General features: G+C 41.2%; 1 protein-coding gene across 1 annotated transcript in view; it reads right to left on the bottom strand.

Annotated features, from left to right (window-relative positions):
- Positions 1 to 13,644, bottom strand: part of LOC133664492 (protocadherin-17-like) — a 59,434-nt gene extending 45,790 nt beyond the window's left edge. Inside the window, exon 1 of the mRNA XM_062069158.1 lies at positions 10,214 to 13,644. Within this exon, the coding sequence (XP_061925142.1) occupies positions 10,214 to 12,685 (2,472 nt within the window). The 5' untranslated portion in view covers positions 12,686 to 13,644. The remainder of the gene's footprint in view (positions 1 to 10,213) is intronic.
- Positions 13,645 to 17,548: the final 3,904 nt, after the last annotated feature.

Raw genomic sequence — 17,548 nt, 5'->3', positions numbered from 1 at the left:
GCATAAACCGTGCATGCTCAGGCCTCTTCTACACGTATCCAGGGTAAATCCCACCTAACATTATCCTTGTCCACACCACACAATGGTCGTTTAAGACCCCCACCCCCACCCTCCGTCCGCCGGCGCAACGCGACCTAGTACGCATGTGCGGAAAATGCACACGCCATAGTCACCTCCAGTGTTGCTTTGTGTGCAAGTTCTTAAATGTAACTTATCTGAACAATATCCAGTGTTGTGGTATTTCAATTAACTTGAATCCAGTGTGCTGTGGGGCCCTATTGTAGTGAATCACACCTGAGTCATCATGAATTAATCAAATCTTTAATAAACACCTGAAAGTACACAATGTGACAAAGAACATTTTACATCAATCAATCTAGGGATCTAGATATCTGGTCAGGACACTCCTCACTCTTTTGCCTTCACCATTGGTTTTTGGTGACTTTATATACTCTGGACCTAGACGTTGAGTCCGCGACATACATGGCGGACAATAACTGATACAGTCTGCTCTGCTAGTCCAAAAGCATTCGCCGTTTTCCGTAGTCTTCCCTCGACGGCCAGGTAATACAAAGCACACGCTACCTTTTTTATCACATCCACGGGAGCCCGCATTCTCGTTGTCTCTCCTTTGACAAATGGACAAAGTTTTTTGGTAAGTAGAATCACAGCTGACCCGGACATTTGAAAGTTCTCTTGCCGTCTGAGAAGTGTTGTATCCCAAATAGCTGCAATCGATTTCTCTTAAGGCAGGGGTGTCCAAAGTGCGGCCCGCAAGTCATTTTTTAACGGCCCCACGGCACATTTTAAAAATACGATTGGAAAAAAATAAAAAAACATAAAAAGTGGTATAAAAGAGCAAACAGGTGAAATGTAACAAGAAAATGTTGCAATGTTTACTCTAATAACACAAAGCTGCCTTGCAGGCTGTTTCTTTCTTTAAAAAATAATATGAATCAAAATCAGTGTCATTATGAATTAATGACCTATTCAAGGCTCCAATTACGTCACATTAAATATTCCACTTTGAGATATTTTTTGGGGAAAATGTTGAATATTTTGTGTTTGCCATATAAAAAACTGAGCTGTTTTTTTTCTTTTAAAGAAGGGCCTAAAACGAACAAACAAAAAACATAAACAACAATACAACTTAAAAATTGACATATAGATCTGAAGTGGATCTCGAGATTATTGTGTTAAAAGTAAACAGTAAAAAAAAAATTATAATTTATTTTTTAACACTTTAATGAGTAGAACCCTTTTGGATCCCAATAATTTTAGTGTGATTTGTTTTTAAGTGTCATTGCTCATGAATTAAAATCAATGTTGTTATGAGTTATTGACCTTTTTAAGGCTACCATTATTATATAATTTCAAATATTCCACTTAAAAGTTTTATTGGGTGAAAATATTGCATATTTTTTGTTTTTTCCATAAAAAAACAGAGTTTTCTTTGACAAAAAGAGCATACAACTTAAATCTTTAAAAACTTTATATTGACAGATATACAGTATATACCTATTGTTGATCTAGAGCAGGGGTCACCAACCTTTTTGAAACCAAGGGCTACTTCTTGGGTACTGATTAATGCGAAGGGCTACCAGTTAGATACACACTTAAATAAATTGCCAGAAGTAGCCAATTTGCTCAATTTACCTTTAACTCTGTTATTATTAACAATTAATTATATTTATCTTTGTGGAAACACTGATCATCTTAATGATTTCTCACAATAAATATATATAGAAACAGATAAATATCAATATGCAACACTTTATTTTTATGTTTTCTCTAAGTGCACATTTTCCAAATTGAACATTTTCAAGTGATCACTTCTAAGACAGTCTTGTGAAATCACAATATCCCATTTTAACTAGCTAGCCACTAACATTTTTTAACAAATCATGATTTACTTTGCACCATGTTTGTACAAATAATAACTCATGTAAAATACAAAAGTAAACTCTCAAATTTGTAAATCATGTCACACTTTGAACTGGACACCAAATCTGTTATCTGTTTCTTTGTCAGTTAGTGGGAAGCCTGGCATTGCATGCTGTTAACTAGTGTGTTGTACTCTGGTGTGTAACTTGACACTGCAACTCTGAGTGAGTCTTGCAGATGTGCATCAGTGAGGCGTGTTCTGTGTTTGTTCTTGATGAAGTTCATGTCAGAAAAGGCTGATTCACAAAGATAAGATTTTTCCTCATTGTTTGCGGAACCTTCTTAATCTTTTGGACATATTTTCACAGCAATCTGGCCTTAAGCTTAATTATGATAAATGTAAAATGTTAAGGATCGGAAATCTAAAGGGAACGTCCTTTCGAATGGAATGCAAAGTGCCTGTTTTGTGGACAGATGGACCCGTTAACATACTTGGTGTTGTTGTCCCAGAAAATCTGGAAGATCTAGGCTCAGTAAATTATGATAATTGACTAAGAAAGCTGGACAAAATTATGCAATTATGGAAAGGGAAATCCCTAACCTTGTATGGTAAAATGTCTATTGCCAACTCGTTAATTATTCCTCAATTTATTTATTTGTTTTTGTCATTACCAGCTCCATCACAAAACTTTTTTAAGATTTATGAGCGGAGGGTCTTCGATTTTGTCTGGAACGGCAAACCAGAAAAGATTAAAAGAAAGGTTTTGTACAAAGAGTGTGAATATGGGGGCCTGAAACTTCTCAACCTTGAAGCTATGTGTCTGTCTTTAAAAGCATCAATTGTTCCAAAGATGTATTTAAACATTGAGTGGTACACAAATGTCCTGTTGGACAAAAAACATGTACTGTATCAAAAGAAATTGTATCCTTTTTTACAAGTGATCCCCTCCCAGAGAGTCTGCTGGGAAACATGGCGGGGTTCATAAAGGAAACACTCCACTCATAGTGGTGTTTTCAATTTTATGTGCCAGAAAAAAGAGACGATATTTTGCAGCAGTTAATATGGATGAACTCTAATATTGTAATAGATGGAAAGCCTTTCTTTTGGAGAAATATGTTTGAAAGAGGAATCATTTTTGTCAATGATATCGATGAGAATGGTAAAATTATGAAGTATGATGAATTTAGAGCTATGTATGGTGATGCTTGCTCAAGCTTTTCATTTTATCAACTAACTGGAGTAATTGGGAAAAGATGGAAACAAATAATTAATTAGGGAACTACTAAATTATTAGTTTGTAAACCTCTAATAAGAAATTCTAGTTGGCAAAAAGGAACTAAAATAAATAGAAAAATATATAATTTTTATTTAATAAAGAAATCTTTGAAGGCTGCCTCATACAACACAAATGGAAAATGGGAGGACTTTTTTGACTGCCCGTTGCCATGGGATGCCATATTCAAACTTATCTATAAAACCACTATTGATGTGCAAAATCGTTATTTTCAAATTAAAATTATTTATAACTTCTTACCCACAGGGAAAATGTTAAAATTATGGAATATGGCAGAGTCAGATGATTGCCAATTTTGTTGTCAGGAGCCTGACTCCACCCTGCATTTGTTTTGGTATTGTCATATTGTGTCTTTGTTTTGGGTGGAAGTTGAAAAAATGTGTTTAAGGATTGGTTTGTTTATGAAGCTTAATGTGGTTTCTGTTATTTTAGGAGAGTTCATTGACAATCATGATTTAGTCAATTTAATTATAGTACTCGGTAAAATGTTTATTTTTAAGGCCAAAAACAGATATTCACTTAGTATTACTTTCTTTAAAACATTTATTCAGTATTTTCTAATTTTAGAAAGTTACATGGTTGAAAACGATAATGATGCCAAAAAACATTAAAAAAAAGATGAGAAGTCCTTCAAAGGCTTATTTTGAAAGTATAATTATGTTTATAGATTATATGATATCTGTTGTTGTGTTCCCTAATTTGAGTGACCTGGACATAATCTGGACTGTACATAAATGCTTATTTTGAAAATGTAATTTTGTTTATAAATTATATGCAATCTGTTGTGTTCCCTAATTTTTTTCTGTGTACATGAATGAAGGTGTGTGTTGCTGAGTCCGACTTGGACATTATCTGGACTGGGCCTGGTTTAAAAAACCCTTTAAACAAATCTAATTTCATTGACAACCTGGTCTGTTGAAGATAAGGCCCTTTTTAAAAAAATGAAATAAAATTAAATAAATAAATAAAAAACATTTTCTTGGATAAAAAAGAAAGTAAAACAATATAAAATAATTACATAAAAAATAGTAATTAATGAAAATGTTAGTGGACCAGCAGCCTATACAATCATGTGTGCTTCAGGGACTGTGTCCCTTGCAGATGTGTTGTCTATGTTGTGGGAACCAGAATATTGGTAGCAGAAAGAAATAACCCCTTTTGTGTGAGTGGGTGTGGATGAGTGTGCATGGGGGAGGTTGTTTGGGTTGATGCACTGATTGAAAGTGTATCTTGTGTTTTTTCTATGTAGATTTAATTTTTTTTTAAATAAATAAATAAAAAAAACATTTTTTTATTTATTTATTTTTTTTAATTTTTTTATTTTTTAGAACAGGCCCGCGGGCGACTCATCTGGTCCTTACGGTCGACCTGGTGCCCGCGGGCACCGCATTGGTGACCCCTGATCTAGAGATTTAAAAATGTAATAATAATAAAAATAATAATACTGAATAATGACGCATTTTTTATAGGCTTGAGTGGAGGCCTAAATGTAAAAAATATCAAAATGGCCCCCGCTTGCTTTGATTTTTCAGTGTGTGGCCCTCAGTGGAAAAAATTTGGACACCCCTGTCTTAAGGTATTCATATGTGATTTCCACAAGCATCTGTACAGACGGAAGGAGAAACACGGGCATGTCTGGATGACTCACCTCCAAAATTCCAGTGGTTAGCTCCGAGTTACAAAACCGCTTTATTATGAAGCTGGCTGTGGCACGTTCTTTCTGATGTCACTTCCTATGTGGGGCGCGGCCTTTCTGGCATCACTTCCTCTCCGAACTCAGTTTGTAAACGATCAATGAGTCCATACAAAGCTAAGAGCCCGAGATTCAAGAAATACACGGCGCACTTACCCGTGTAAAAATTTGTCCGAGGAGAGGAACCTTAAACGATGGTTTAGTGTGGCTGAAACGGGGCTTAGGCTAAATAATAATTTGTTTAAGGGGTTATCCAGCTTTGTGTAGACTTAGCCTCAGAAAAGTAGCATTAGATTTACCGCCCATCCGAGCACCCACTGGCAGAAATGTAAATCGGCGGCTATGCACCCCAGTACCTTTTATTGTGGAATACCCCTTTTTACACAGAGGCTGTAGCCGATCCTCGGCCCCTGACCGAGCCCAACAGAGTAGGCGTGGTTGGTAGAGGAAGCCGTTACGGCCAAGAGGAGAACAGAGCGAATCTACCCCGTAGACCACCTTGAGATTTATGGAGTATTCTAATAAAAGAAACGTACTATAGCGCCCCACTGGGATCCAATATCATTTTAAAAGCCCCTAAATGAGCATGATAGGCCTACTTTAACAGGCTGTGTGTGAAAGGTGTAAATTGAAGCGATGTCCACCCTTCCTGCTCGTTGCTGATCTTTATATACGGCACTGACATGGAATAAGGGTAGAAAGGAGAAATTTTAGTAACAGAGCCGTAAGTACTTTACAGCAGTGGTCCCCAACCACCGGGCTGCGGCCCGGTACCGGTCCGTGGATCGATTGGTACAAGAAATTTAAAAAACAAAAATAAAAAAATAAAAAAAAATATATATTTTTTTTAAATCAACATAAAAAACACAAGATCCACTTACAATTAGTGCACCAACCCAAAAAACCTCCCTCTCCCATTTACACTCATTCACACTCATTCGCACAAAAGGGTTGTTTCTTTCTGTTATTAATATTTCTGGTTCCTACATTATATATCAATATAGATCAATACAGTCTGCAGGGATACAGTCCATAAGCACACATGATTGTATTTATGACAACAACAAAAAAAAACATACTACCCCACCCGGTCTGTGGGATACATTTTCAAGCGTTGACCGGTCCGCAGTTACAAAAAGGTTGGGGACCACTGCTTTACAGGGGACCTATGATGACATTTCTCTCTTTTTGTAGCTGCGGACCGGTCAACGCTTGAAAATTTGTCCCACGGACCGGGGGGGTATTATTATTATTTATTTTTTTATTTATTTTTTTCATAAAGAAATACAATCATGTGTGCTTACGGACTGTATCCCTGCAGACTGTATTGATCTATATTGATATATAATGTATATATTGTGTTTTTTATGTTGATTTAATAAAAAAAATAAAAAAATAAAAACTTTTTTTTTTTTCTTTTGCGGCCCCGGTACCAATCGGTGGTTGGGGGACCACTGGTCTACATAATATGTAACGTTTTTTTAGGTCAACCTTTTGCATGGGTTATGTTTTACAGACCTTATTATGTGCCTCCACTTTGACTGCATCTTCTCCCCGTCATTCACATGGAAGCTTTTAACGCTTCCATAGCGAGTCTACTGACAGATATGTTAGAACTATACGCTACTTTGTGTTAGAAATGGCAACAGCAGAGCATGGATGTCCATGTACGAGCCAGTCTGCCTCAAGACAAAAGGATATCGAAACCGGAGCTTATTGACAACAACGAAATTTAATCCATATATGGATAATCTGCTGACTTCATCAATGGGTTAGAACAGGGGTGTCAAACCTACGGCCCGATCAGGCCCGCAATCAGGTTTTATCCGGCCCGCAGGATGAGTTTGCCAAGTATAAAAATCTACCTGAAATTTTTCAATGAAAGAAACTGCTGTTCTAAAAGTGTCCACTGGATGTCGCAGTAGCAATTCTTAGTATATTTGTAGATGGTGCTACATATGTACAAAATAAACCACATTATGTTATTACACCAGTCGAGGAAAATGATCAAACTACCGTATTTTTCGGACTATAAGTCGCAGTTTTTTTCATAGTTTGGCCAGGGGTGCGACTTATACTCAGGAGCGACTTATGTGTGAAATTATTAACACATTACCGTTAAATATCAAATAATATTATTTAGCTCATTCACGTAAGAGACTAGACGTATAAGATTTAATCGGATTTAGCGATTAGGAGTGACAGATTGTAAACGTATAGCATGTTCTATATGTTATAGTTATTTGAATGACTCTTACCATAATATGTTACGTTAACATACCAGGCGCGTTCTCAGTTGGTTATTTATGCGTCATATAACGTACACTTATTCAGCTTGTTGTTCACTATTCTTTATTTATTTTAAATTGCCTTTCGATTGTCTATTCTTGGTGTTGGGTTTTATCAAATAAATTTCCCCCAAAAATGCGACTTATACTCCAGTGCGACTTATGTTTTTTTCCTTCTTTATTATGCATTTTCGGCCAGTGCGACTTATACTCCGGAGCGACTTATACTCCGAAAAATATGGTACATAAATAACATACTGTAATTTGATTTTGATGTCATTTTTTTATTTTGAGTTCAGTTGATCATATAATTTACTTAGAAAATATAAATAACGACAAATAAAGTATATATACTATTAACCGCAACAGGTAATTAAAAAAAAAATAATATATATATACATGTTTTGTACAATTTCAGAATGTGCTGTTCTATTTTTAAACAAAAGAAAAAATCTGAAGTTGTCTTTATTTTTTAAGTTATCGTGCGTGATTTCACCAGTACAGCCCACTTGGGAGTAAATTTTTCTCCATGTGGCCCCCGATTTAAAATGAGTTTGACACCCCTGGTTTGGAGGAAATACGAAGTAAGGCGAGATTGTTTTATAAATTGTTCCGCAATGCATCAGTGGTTTGATTTCAAATATTTGGAACTTATGCAGATACCAGATACACAACAGCAGCTACCAAATAGGTAAGAAAAGTTGTTTTTGTATGATAGCACCCTTTTCATTCATTTTTTCTTTTAATGCCTCTGACCGATGTGTTTTGAAGTCTGGCTACGTTGTGAGGTAGACGTTATGTAAATCTATCAGCCAGAGGGGGTGGAGCTCTGTATGAGACCCGAGGAGTTTGAAAAAACACAAAGAAAGGATAAAGTAGGGTTTTCCTCTAATCCTGGCATGCGCACAATAACACTGACATGCGACAAAGCCGTGACAAGTGCTGCCAAAAGCAGCTGTTTTTATGCAGCACTGTATTGATCGGAGATCGGTGTACCTCACGTTGTCACCGGGTGAATCTATGTACTGTTCATGATTTTTATATTAATTGACCGTGTCTGGGAAAAGATTGTTTTCAAGTTTTATATTTAATAGTGTATATTCAAAAGCAGAATTATAAATAAAAATATATATATATTATATTTATATATTACATATAAATATATTTATATATATTACATATATTTATATATTATATTTATATAAAATATACATCACCAAAAATCATTCCCGAGAGCGGCCACCACTGCTGCTCACTGCTCCCCTCACTTCCCAGGAGGTGGAACATGGGGATGGGTCAAATGCAGGGGGTAATTTCACCACACCTAGTGTGTGTGTGTGTGTGTGTGACTATCGTTGGGACTTTAACTTTAACTTTAATACTTTGGTAGAGGGTGGGGTGTGGTTTCATTTGCAATGTGACAGTGCCACCACAAACAAACAAATCGCAGACCCAAGCAGAAAGTGGATTACAAATATGACTGTGGAGCAAAATTTACAGGTTACATGTTTTAAATGTACTGTAGATTAAAATCACTAAAAGTCCTCTTCCATAAGGAAGTTTTTCATTATAATGTGAAACATTTTAATGTTGGCTTTTCGAGACTTTAGAAAAAAAATGGTCTCAAAGCAGAAATGTAAACATTATCAGGAATTGTCTATCTCAATATATCAATAACTGGCATGTCAAATACTGTAAATGAACATATACGGTATGAAACATACATTTACTTAACGCCTGGGTGAAAGCACACGCAGTGATAAAGTTAAAGTACCACTGATAGTCACACACACACTAGGTGTGGTGAAATTACCCTCTGCATTTGACCCATCCCCTTGTTCCACCCCGTGGGAGGTGAAGGGAGCAGTGAGCAGCAGCGGTGGCCACGCTCGGGAATCATTTTGGTGATTTAACCCCCAATTCCAACCCTTGATGCTGAGTGCCAAGCAGGGAGGTAATGGGTCCCATTTGTATAGTCTTTGGTATGACTCTTACGGGGTTTGAACTCACGACCTACCGATCTCAGGGTGGAAACCAACCACAAGAGCACTGAGTAGGCTAATTATTTAATAATATTTACCGTAGTAATTTGCCTAATTGCCGTACGTTCTGTTACAGATCTGATGAGGCTGATTGGCTGCGTAAAAGCTACAGCATCACCTGGCAAAGAGAAGGGGTACAATCAAAACACACCGCCATTGTGACCATATGTTCCTCTTTGGCAAGGCAAAGGATAGGAAGGCATTAGCCGCTTTCATTAGTGCCCTTTTCCTTCATCTTGAGAATAATGTGTTTGTGTTGATCACACCCACGTAGCACGGCGACTGGTGACAGCGCCAGGCCTTGTCATCTGCGTTGCCATCTCCAAATGTGAGACTGACCCAGATATTTACATCGCGTTCAGTGCATGTTTCCACGCGGCACTACACGCCCGGGCTGGCCAATTAGCATGTTAGCTGGCGAGGATCGTATGGACCCCGTCAAGGGCAGCCTTGTGCCAACTTCGGTTGCGGCTGGGCGGATCTGACCCATATTTGGAAGAGAGAGGGAGTGGGGGGGGAGCGATTGTCAGGGTTACGCCATGTGCATCTTGCTGTCTGGCGCGCACCGGTTAGGTAATACGATAGGACAAGCTGCTCAAACACCTGTCCGCTCCAACATTTCAGGCCAGGTTTTGTTTTCTCTCCATAGCTGCGGATCTGCTGGGGGTCACAGCAGGCCTTGTTCAAGACTTGCACTGTTTGCCTTTACCACACACGGAGACGGAGAGAGCACTTCCTCATTACCTGGCCTGCAGCTCTAGCGCTTTGCGAAAGAACAAACGTGGATAAAACATTAACCTTATTAGTAAAATGCCACCAAGTAGATCCTAAAACGAACTTGTCATAGCATGCTTCATTTGCAGAAAGCACTTGCCTTAAGCGAGGAACCAAAGGTGATAATGATGTCAGTTTTTTTTTTTTTTTTTCCCCCCACAGAGCTCCACAGCTAAGCAGAGGGGGGAAGATAAGCACAAATAGAGAGCAAGTAAATAACAAGTGAGGATGTCTTACCTGTATGACTGACATCCTGTTTGCAGGAGTGTCGGTGCTCAGCCCGGCAAAGCTGGAGTGGCAGCCCGCTCTGGGTACCGTCAGGCTGTTGGGGGTGGTTTTCAGGTACATGACCTCGGACCTGGGCAGCGTGAGCGGCAGGGGGGTCTGGTAGTCGAAGCATATGGGAGAGGTGATGAGCGAGGGGCTGCTCACCACGTTCATGCGGCTGGCCGAATCTCTTTCCTCCATCTCGCTTTGCACCAGCATGATGTCACTCTTGTTGATCCGCTTCTTTTTGCCCTTCCCCGTTGGAGGATTGGAGTACTCGGGCATGCGGCAGTTATAATTCCCGATCTCCTTATCTTGATGCTTGGACTTGACAGCGATGGCGGTCATGACTGCTAAGAGCAAGACAGAGATAATGCAGAGGGTAATGATGAGGGGTAGGGATACGTCCCAGTGTTGCTGCTCGCCGCTCACGCCGGAGCCCCCACCACCTGTCACTGTTTCCGTGTTTGCTTTAATGACCAGCTTTGCCACGGCGGATAACGGCGGTTTGCCGTGGTCCGTTACCTTAACCACCAACTCCACCACAGGTGACACCTCTTCCCAAAGAGCATGGGTGGTTCGGACCTCGCCCCCGATCGGATCCATCTCAAACAGGTGGTCTTCGTTGCCCTCTGTAATCTCGTAGGTCAAATGTCCGCTTTCCCCGTGATCGTGGTCGACCGCTTTCACCGTAGCCACAATGTACCCTATACCGACGTTTCGAGGCACTGGGATTTCCGCTGTATCATTTTGCAGAAGAGGCAAAATAATCACAGGGAGATTGTCGTTGACATCAAGGATGTTGACCCTGACGGTGGAGGTGCTCTCCATGTGAGGGGAGCCTCCATCTTTAGCCTGAACTTTGAACTCAAAGGATTTAGTCTGCTCGTAGTTAAAAGAGCGTGACGCGTATATGGCTCCATTGGTGGGGTTAACAGACACGTATGTATAGACAGACACGTCGCCTATGTGCGACGGCATAATGGAGTAGGTCACCGTTCCGTTGCGGCCTACGTCTGGGTCGTGGGCCAGAACAGAGCCTAAGTACTCCCCTGGGATGTTATTTTCAGGCACCTGTAGCACATAAAGGGCCTTTGTAAAGCGGGGCGCATTGTCATTCTCGTCCAAGATTTTCACAGTGAAGGACTTGGTGTAGTTCAAAGAGGGGATACCATTGTCTCTGGCCACAATGGTGACATTGTATTCATCCTTCGATTCCCGGTCCAAAGGTCTGTCGGTGAGCAGCGTGTAGAAATTGTCATTGTTCTCCTGCAGTCTAAAGGGAACATTTCCCAGCACGCGGCACTGGAGCTGACCGTTTCGGCCAGAATCTTTATCCGTCACTCTCACCAGGGCGATGACAGATTCGGAGGGCGCCGCCTCGCTGATTGCCCCCTGCCGCACTGAAACAAAACTAATTATTGGCGAGTTGTCATTTTTGTCCAATACTTTGACAGTAATTTTACAATGGCCCGGTATGGGGTTGGGACCAAGGTCTTTCGCCTGCACATCAAACTCGATGATTGGATTCTGCTCATAGTCAATTTCCCCTTGGACCTTGATGACACCAGTGTTGGGGTCTATAGCAAACAAATCTTGTATTCGCTCAGACGCATATCCTGTAAAGGAGTAAACCACCTGGCCGTTGCTTCCCTCATCGTGGTCAGTGGCGTTCAAATCAAGGAGTACTTTTCCAGGCGGGGAATTCTCCGGGAGTTCCAGTACATAGGAGGATTTCTCAAAAATAGGGCTATTGTCATTGGAATCAGTCACCCTGACATTTATTTGCATGGAGCCTGATCTCGGATATTCCCCTCCATCAATTGCTGTGAGGAGGAGGGTGTGATGGCTCTGGTCCTCCCGATCCAGAGGTCTCTGAACCACCAGCTCTGGATAAATAGTTCCATCCCCCCTTACTTTTAAATCCAATGAAAATGTATTGTAATCATCTCTGGTGACCTGATAAGTCTTTATCCCGTTCTCCCCGGTATCCAAGTCATGTGCAATAGTCAGCGGGAAGCGTGTGCCCGCGGCTGCATTCTCTGAGATATCAATGTTAACGTGATCAGAGGGGAAACTGGGAGAATTGTCATTTATGTCCTGTATGTCAATCTTTATCATGCATATTTCCTTGTCGTTGGCAAACACCTCCATGGAGAGCTGGCACTTTGGGTTCCGCCTGCATAAGGTCTCCCGATCGATCCTTTGTTTGGTGAAAATAAGTCCACTCTCCGGGTCAACGTCCACCAGGTGTGGTGCAGAATTTTCCAGGACTCTAAAGTTCGATTTTTTCCCTCTCTCCAGGGTCCCGTAGCTGCCATCTTTTGCAATATTACCTATGATTGTGCCGGGTCCTTGCTCCTCCGGGACAGAATAACTGAGGTTTTTCAATGTCAGGGCTTTAACCCACAGCAGAAGGAATATGGGAACAGAGAGACGCATCCCTTCAGCTTGATATGCAGTACTGGCACACAGGAAAGAAGGGAGGAAAAAAATCTTGACTTTCAACCTGTTGATTATTCCGCAAAACCTTTAGAGCACTAAATCCAAAGCAGGACTGTGGCTGCAGGACTAATTGGATAGAAAATCGATTTGTGGACCCCCTTTAATGGGCATTAGCTCTCTCACATGCCGCTTTGCGATGATGAACTCTTTCTGTAAACAAAGATGACCGACCGACGACACCCCGTGCATGAATTAAAGATCAAATTCAACATCGGAATGCTTTGTTTTCCCTCTCCGGGGGGGCTCCCACAATGAATAATCGATGAGAATAAAGTATTAATATTCCCCTCTGCGTCCAAGGTTAAAGCATGGTGAAGGTTAAGAGCGTGGCTTTTTAAATGGGAAAAAGAGAGGGGAAAAGGTGGAAAAAACCGGCGCATTGCCCTCATGCGACATCTACACCCTGCAAAGCTCCAAAATGCACCATCGCTCCGTGTTACCGTTCATTGTGACTTTTGTCTCCGGTGCGGCACACTGTTGCATACGGGGGGCTGATCGTCTCTCCTCCTCCAGGAAAGTGTGCATGGAGCCCGGGCTGCAGCGGCTCGCTTCTCCCCCTCCTCCCCGCTCTCTCTCTCCGGCGCAACCTTTTGTGTGTTCCTGCCCTTTCTCCGCCGAGGAGCATCCACAGCGGCCACTTTTTTTTCCCTTTTTTTGGGGGTCCACTAATCAGTCCACTAATCCCATAATCCAGTCCGATTTGAAGGCGCTCCTCTTTGCATCCATCAGCGGCCAGGCTTATCTGTTGCACGGCGGAGAAGACGAGTCGCGGAGAGAAAATAAGGTGCGAGATGATTGAAGATAATCTGAATGAGTCGCGTCTCCTCCTCAACTGTTGAAAGCTGCCTCCCTTCCTCGCTCCCTCCTTCCTCCTCCTCCTCCCTTTGCCGCACACTCCCGCGCGTATACGTGCGCGCACTTTAGTGCTCCTTTTGCAGCCAAATGAGTGAGCGGTGACAGATCTCGCCTTCTAGGTGGAGCGGCGGATGGCATGGAGGAAGGCTGTACTAATGCTACGTGATGCATTTACTGATGTGCGCGCAGTGTCAGTGCATGGGCAGGGAATGAAAGAAAAAAAAAAGGGGAGAAGAGAAAGAACACGCCGGTGGTGCTGGTGGATGTTGCTCCAGACACACAAAGATGTGCACTGGAGGATGAGGGACTAGATCAATGAACGCAACATGCGGTCACTCCAGTGAAGAGCTGGATCAGATGTGAAATTAAAATGGATCAAATTAAATCCCACCCTTCAAAACACCTCTCTCTCTCTCTATCTCTCTCTCTGTGTGTGATGCAGTGCAGCAAATCACAATATTGAACACCTTGTTGCATTTCTGACAACGGAGATGTATTATCTTTGTAAAACCAACATCTTTGCTTTAGATCAGGGGTGTCAAACTAATTTTAGATCGGGGGCCACGTGGAGAAAAATATCTACTCCCAAGTGGGCCGGGCTGGTAAAATCACGGCAGCATAATTTAAGAATAAAGACAACTTCTGTCATGATCCATGGCCTGGATCATGTTTCTATTAGTCATGTTCTGTTTAGTTTTGGACTCCCTGAGTTCCTGTTTTGTGCTCCTCCTGGGTTTGTTTTAGTTGCCATGGGTGCAAATTAGTATCACCTGCCTCTGATTAGTGTCCGGGATGCTCACCTGCTGCCGGGCACTAATAAGAGAGCTATTTATTCACATTGCTCGCCACACACTGTCTGGCTCAGTTGTTTGCTATATGCAACAGTTATGTTTGATTCCTGTGTGAAGTTTTTACCTTAGCTTCCGCATGCGATCGGCACGCATCCCCTTTGTTTGTTTCCTGCATGTTTGTATCTCTTATATGATTTATGACAAATACATAATCCCCTACCTGCAAGCTTTGTCCGGAGTTGTCACGTCAGGGTCGCATCTTACTGTGTGGTCGTTCTCCCAACATGCAGGCGGTGCCTTTCTTTCACGGGTATGTTATTTATATTTTCTGAATAAATTATGGGATAATGTTCATCAGTCAACTCGTTGGTGTTCATTTTCAATATATCAAAATCAAATTACAGGATGTTATTTATGTAGTTTGATAATTTTCCTCGACTGATGTACCAACATCACGCGGTTTATTTTGTACATACAGCATGTAGCATAATCTGCAAAGATACAAAGAATTGCTATTGCGACATCCAGTGGACCCATTTAGAACAGCTGTTTCTTTCATTCAAAGATTTCAGGTTAATTTTCATACTTAGCAAACTCATCCCGCGGGCCGGATAAAACCGGTTCACGGGCCTGATCCTGCCCTCGGGCCGTACGTTTGACACACCTGTTTTAGATCAATTTATCGATCAATCAGTCAACGTGCCGAATGTGGCTAGTGCAGTGGTTCTCAAAATGTTTTCACCGCGTACCACCTCAGAAAACACTTGGCTCTTCAAGAATCACCATCATGATCAACATTAAAATACAGTAGTAGGCCTAATTATTATTTAAAAACAAGGCATGGTTTTATTTAATATTATTGGCCGCTGTAACATTACACACAGTAACACTCAGTACGTGTCTATAAAGTAAATGAGTCCGATTTCTTGACTATTTTGTCTCTAAATAAGCATTCTACAGCCCATGGAAACACCTTAATCCGATTGTGTATTATTGATATACCGGCCCCCAGACACACTTTTCGTTCGTACATCCACACGCACATTCATTATACAAACATACTGTATACACATACTGTACATATACATTCACTGTAAAAACATACATATACACATACTGTACATATACACTCACTGTACAAACACACATATACACATACTGTACATATACATTCACTGTACAAACACACACATACACATACTGTACATATACATTCACTGTACAAACACACATACTGTATACACATACTGTACATATACATTCACTGTAAAAACATACATATACACATACTGTACATATACACTCACTGTACAAACACACACATACACATACTGTACATACACATTCACTGTACAAACACACACATACATATACAGTACATATACATTCACTGTACAAACACACATATACACATACTGTACATATACATTCACTGTACAAACACACATACTGTATACACATACTGTACAAATACATTTACTGTACAAGCACACATATACACATACTGTACATATACATTCATGACTAATGACTAATGATCTATTGCTAACGATGGATTCTGATGCATCATCTATGTTGCTGCTTCTTGATCTTAGCGCCGTTTTCGATACTGTTGATCATAATATTTTATTAGAGCGTATCAAAACGCGTATTGGGATGTCAGACTTAGCCTTGTCTTGGTTTAACTCTTATCTTACTGACAGGATGCAGTCTGTCTCCCATAACAATGTGACCTCGGACTACGTTAAGGTAACGTGCGGAGTTCCCCAGGGTTCGGTTCTTGGCCCTGCACTCTTTAGTATTTACATGCTGCCGCTAGGTGACATCATACGCAAATACGGTGTTAGCTTTCACTGTTATGCGGATGACACCCAACTCTACATGCCCCTAAAGCTGACCAACACGCCGGATTGTAGTCAGCTGGAGGCGTGTCTTAATGAAATTAAACAATGGATGTCCGATAACTTTTTGCAACTCAACGCTAAGAAAACGGAAATGCTGATTATCGGTCCTGCTCAACACCGACATCTATTTAATAATACCACCTTAACATTTGACAACCAAACAATTAAACAAGGCGACTCGGTAAAGAATCTGGGTATTATCTTCGACCCAACTCTCTCGTTTGAGTCACACATTAAGAGTGTTACTAAAACGGCCTTCTTTCATCTCCGTAATATCGCTAAAATGCGTTCCATTTTGTCCACAAACGATGCTGAGATCATTATCCATGCGTTCGTTACATCTCGTCTCGATTACTGTAACGTTTTATTTTCGGGCCTCCCTATGTCTAGCATTAAAAGATTACAGATGGTACAAAATGCGGCTGCTAGACTTTTGACAAAAACAAGAAAGTTTGATCATATTACGCCTATACTGGCTCACTTGCACTGGCTTCCTGTGCACCTAAGATGCGACTTTAAGGTTTTACTACTTACGTATAAAATACTACACGGTCGAGCTCCTGCCTGTCTTGCCGATTGTATTGTACCATATGTCCCGGCAAGAAATCTGCGTTCAAAGAACTCCGGCTTATTAGTGATTCCCAGAGCCCCAAAAAAGTCTGCGGGCTATAGAGCGTTGTCTATTCGGGCTCCAATATTATGGAATGCCCTCCCGGTAAAAGTTAGAGATGCTACCTCAGTAGAAGCATTTAAGTCTCATCTTAAAACTCATTTGTATACTCTAGCCTTTAAATAGACTCCCTTTTTAGACCAGTTGATCTGCCGTTTCTTTTCTTTTCTTTTCTACTCTGCTCCGGGGTGGACCGCTAGCCTGTTCATCGGATGGGGACATCTCTACGCTGCTGACCCGTCTCCGCTCGGGATGGTTCCTGCTGGCCCCACCATGGACTGGACTTTCGCTGATGTGTTGGACTTTCACAATATTATGTCAGACCCACTCGACATCCATTGCTTTCGGTCTCCCCTAGAGGGGGGGGGGGTTTCCCGGGGGGGGGGGGGGTTACCCACATATGCGGTCCTCTCCAAGGTTTCTCATAGTCATTCACATTGACGTCCCACTGGGGTGAGTTTTCCTTGCCCGTATGTGGGCTCTGTACCGAGGATGTCGTTGTGGCTTGTACAGCCCTTTGAGACACTTGTGATTTAGGGCTATATAAATAAACATTGATTGATTGATTGACTGTACAAGC

Source organism: Entelurus aequoreus, linkage group LG14 (assembly GCF_033978785.1).
Source record: "Entelurus aequoreus isolate RoL-2023_Sb linkage group LG14, RoL_Eaeq_v1.1, whole genome shotgun sequence".
In the NCBI taxonomy this organism is placed as follows: domain Eukaryota; kingdom Metazoa; phylum Chordata; class Actinopteri; order Syngnathiformes; family Syngnathidae; genus Entelurus; species Entelurus aequoreus.
This window is presented reverse-complemented; position numbering and strand designations above follow the sequence as displayed.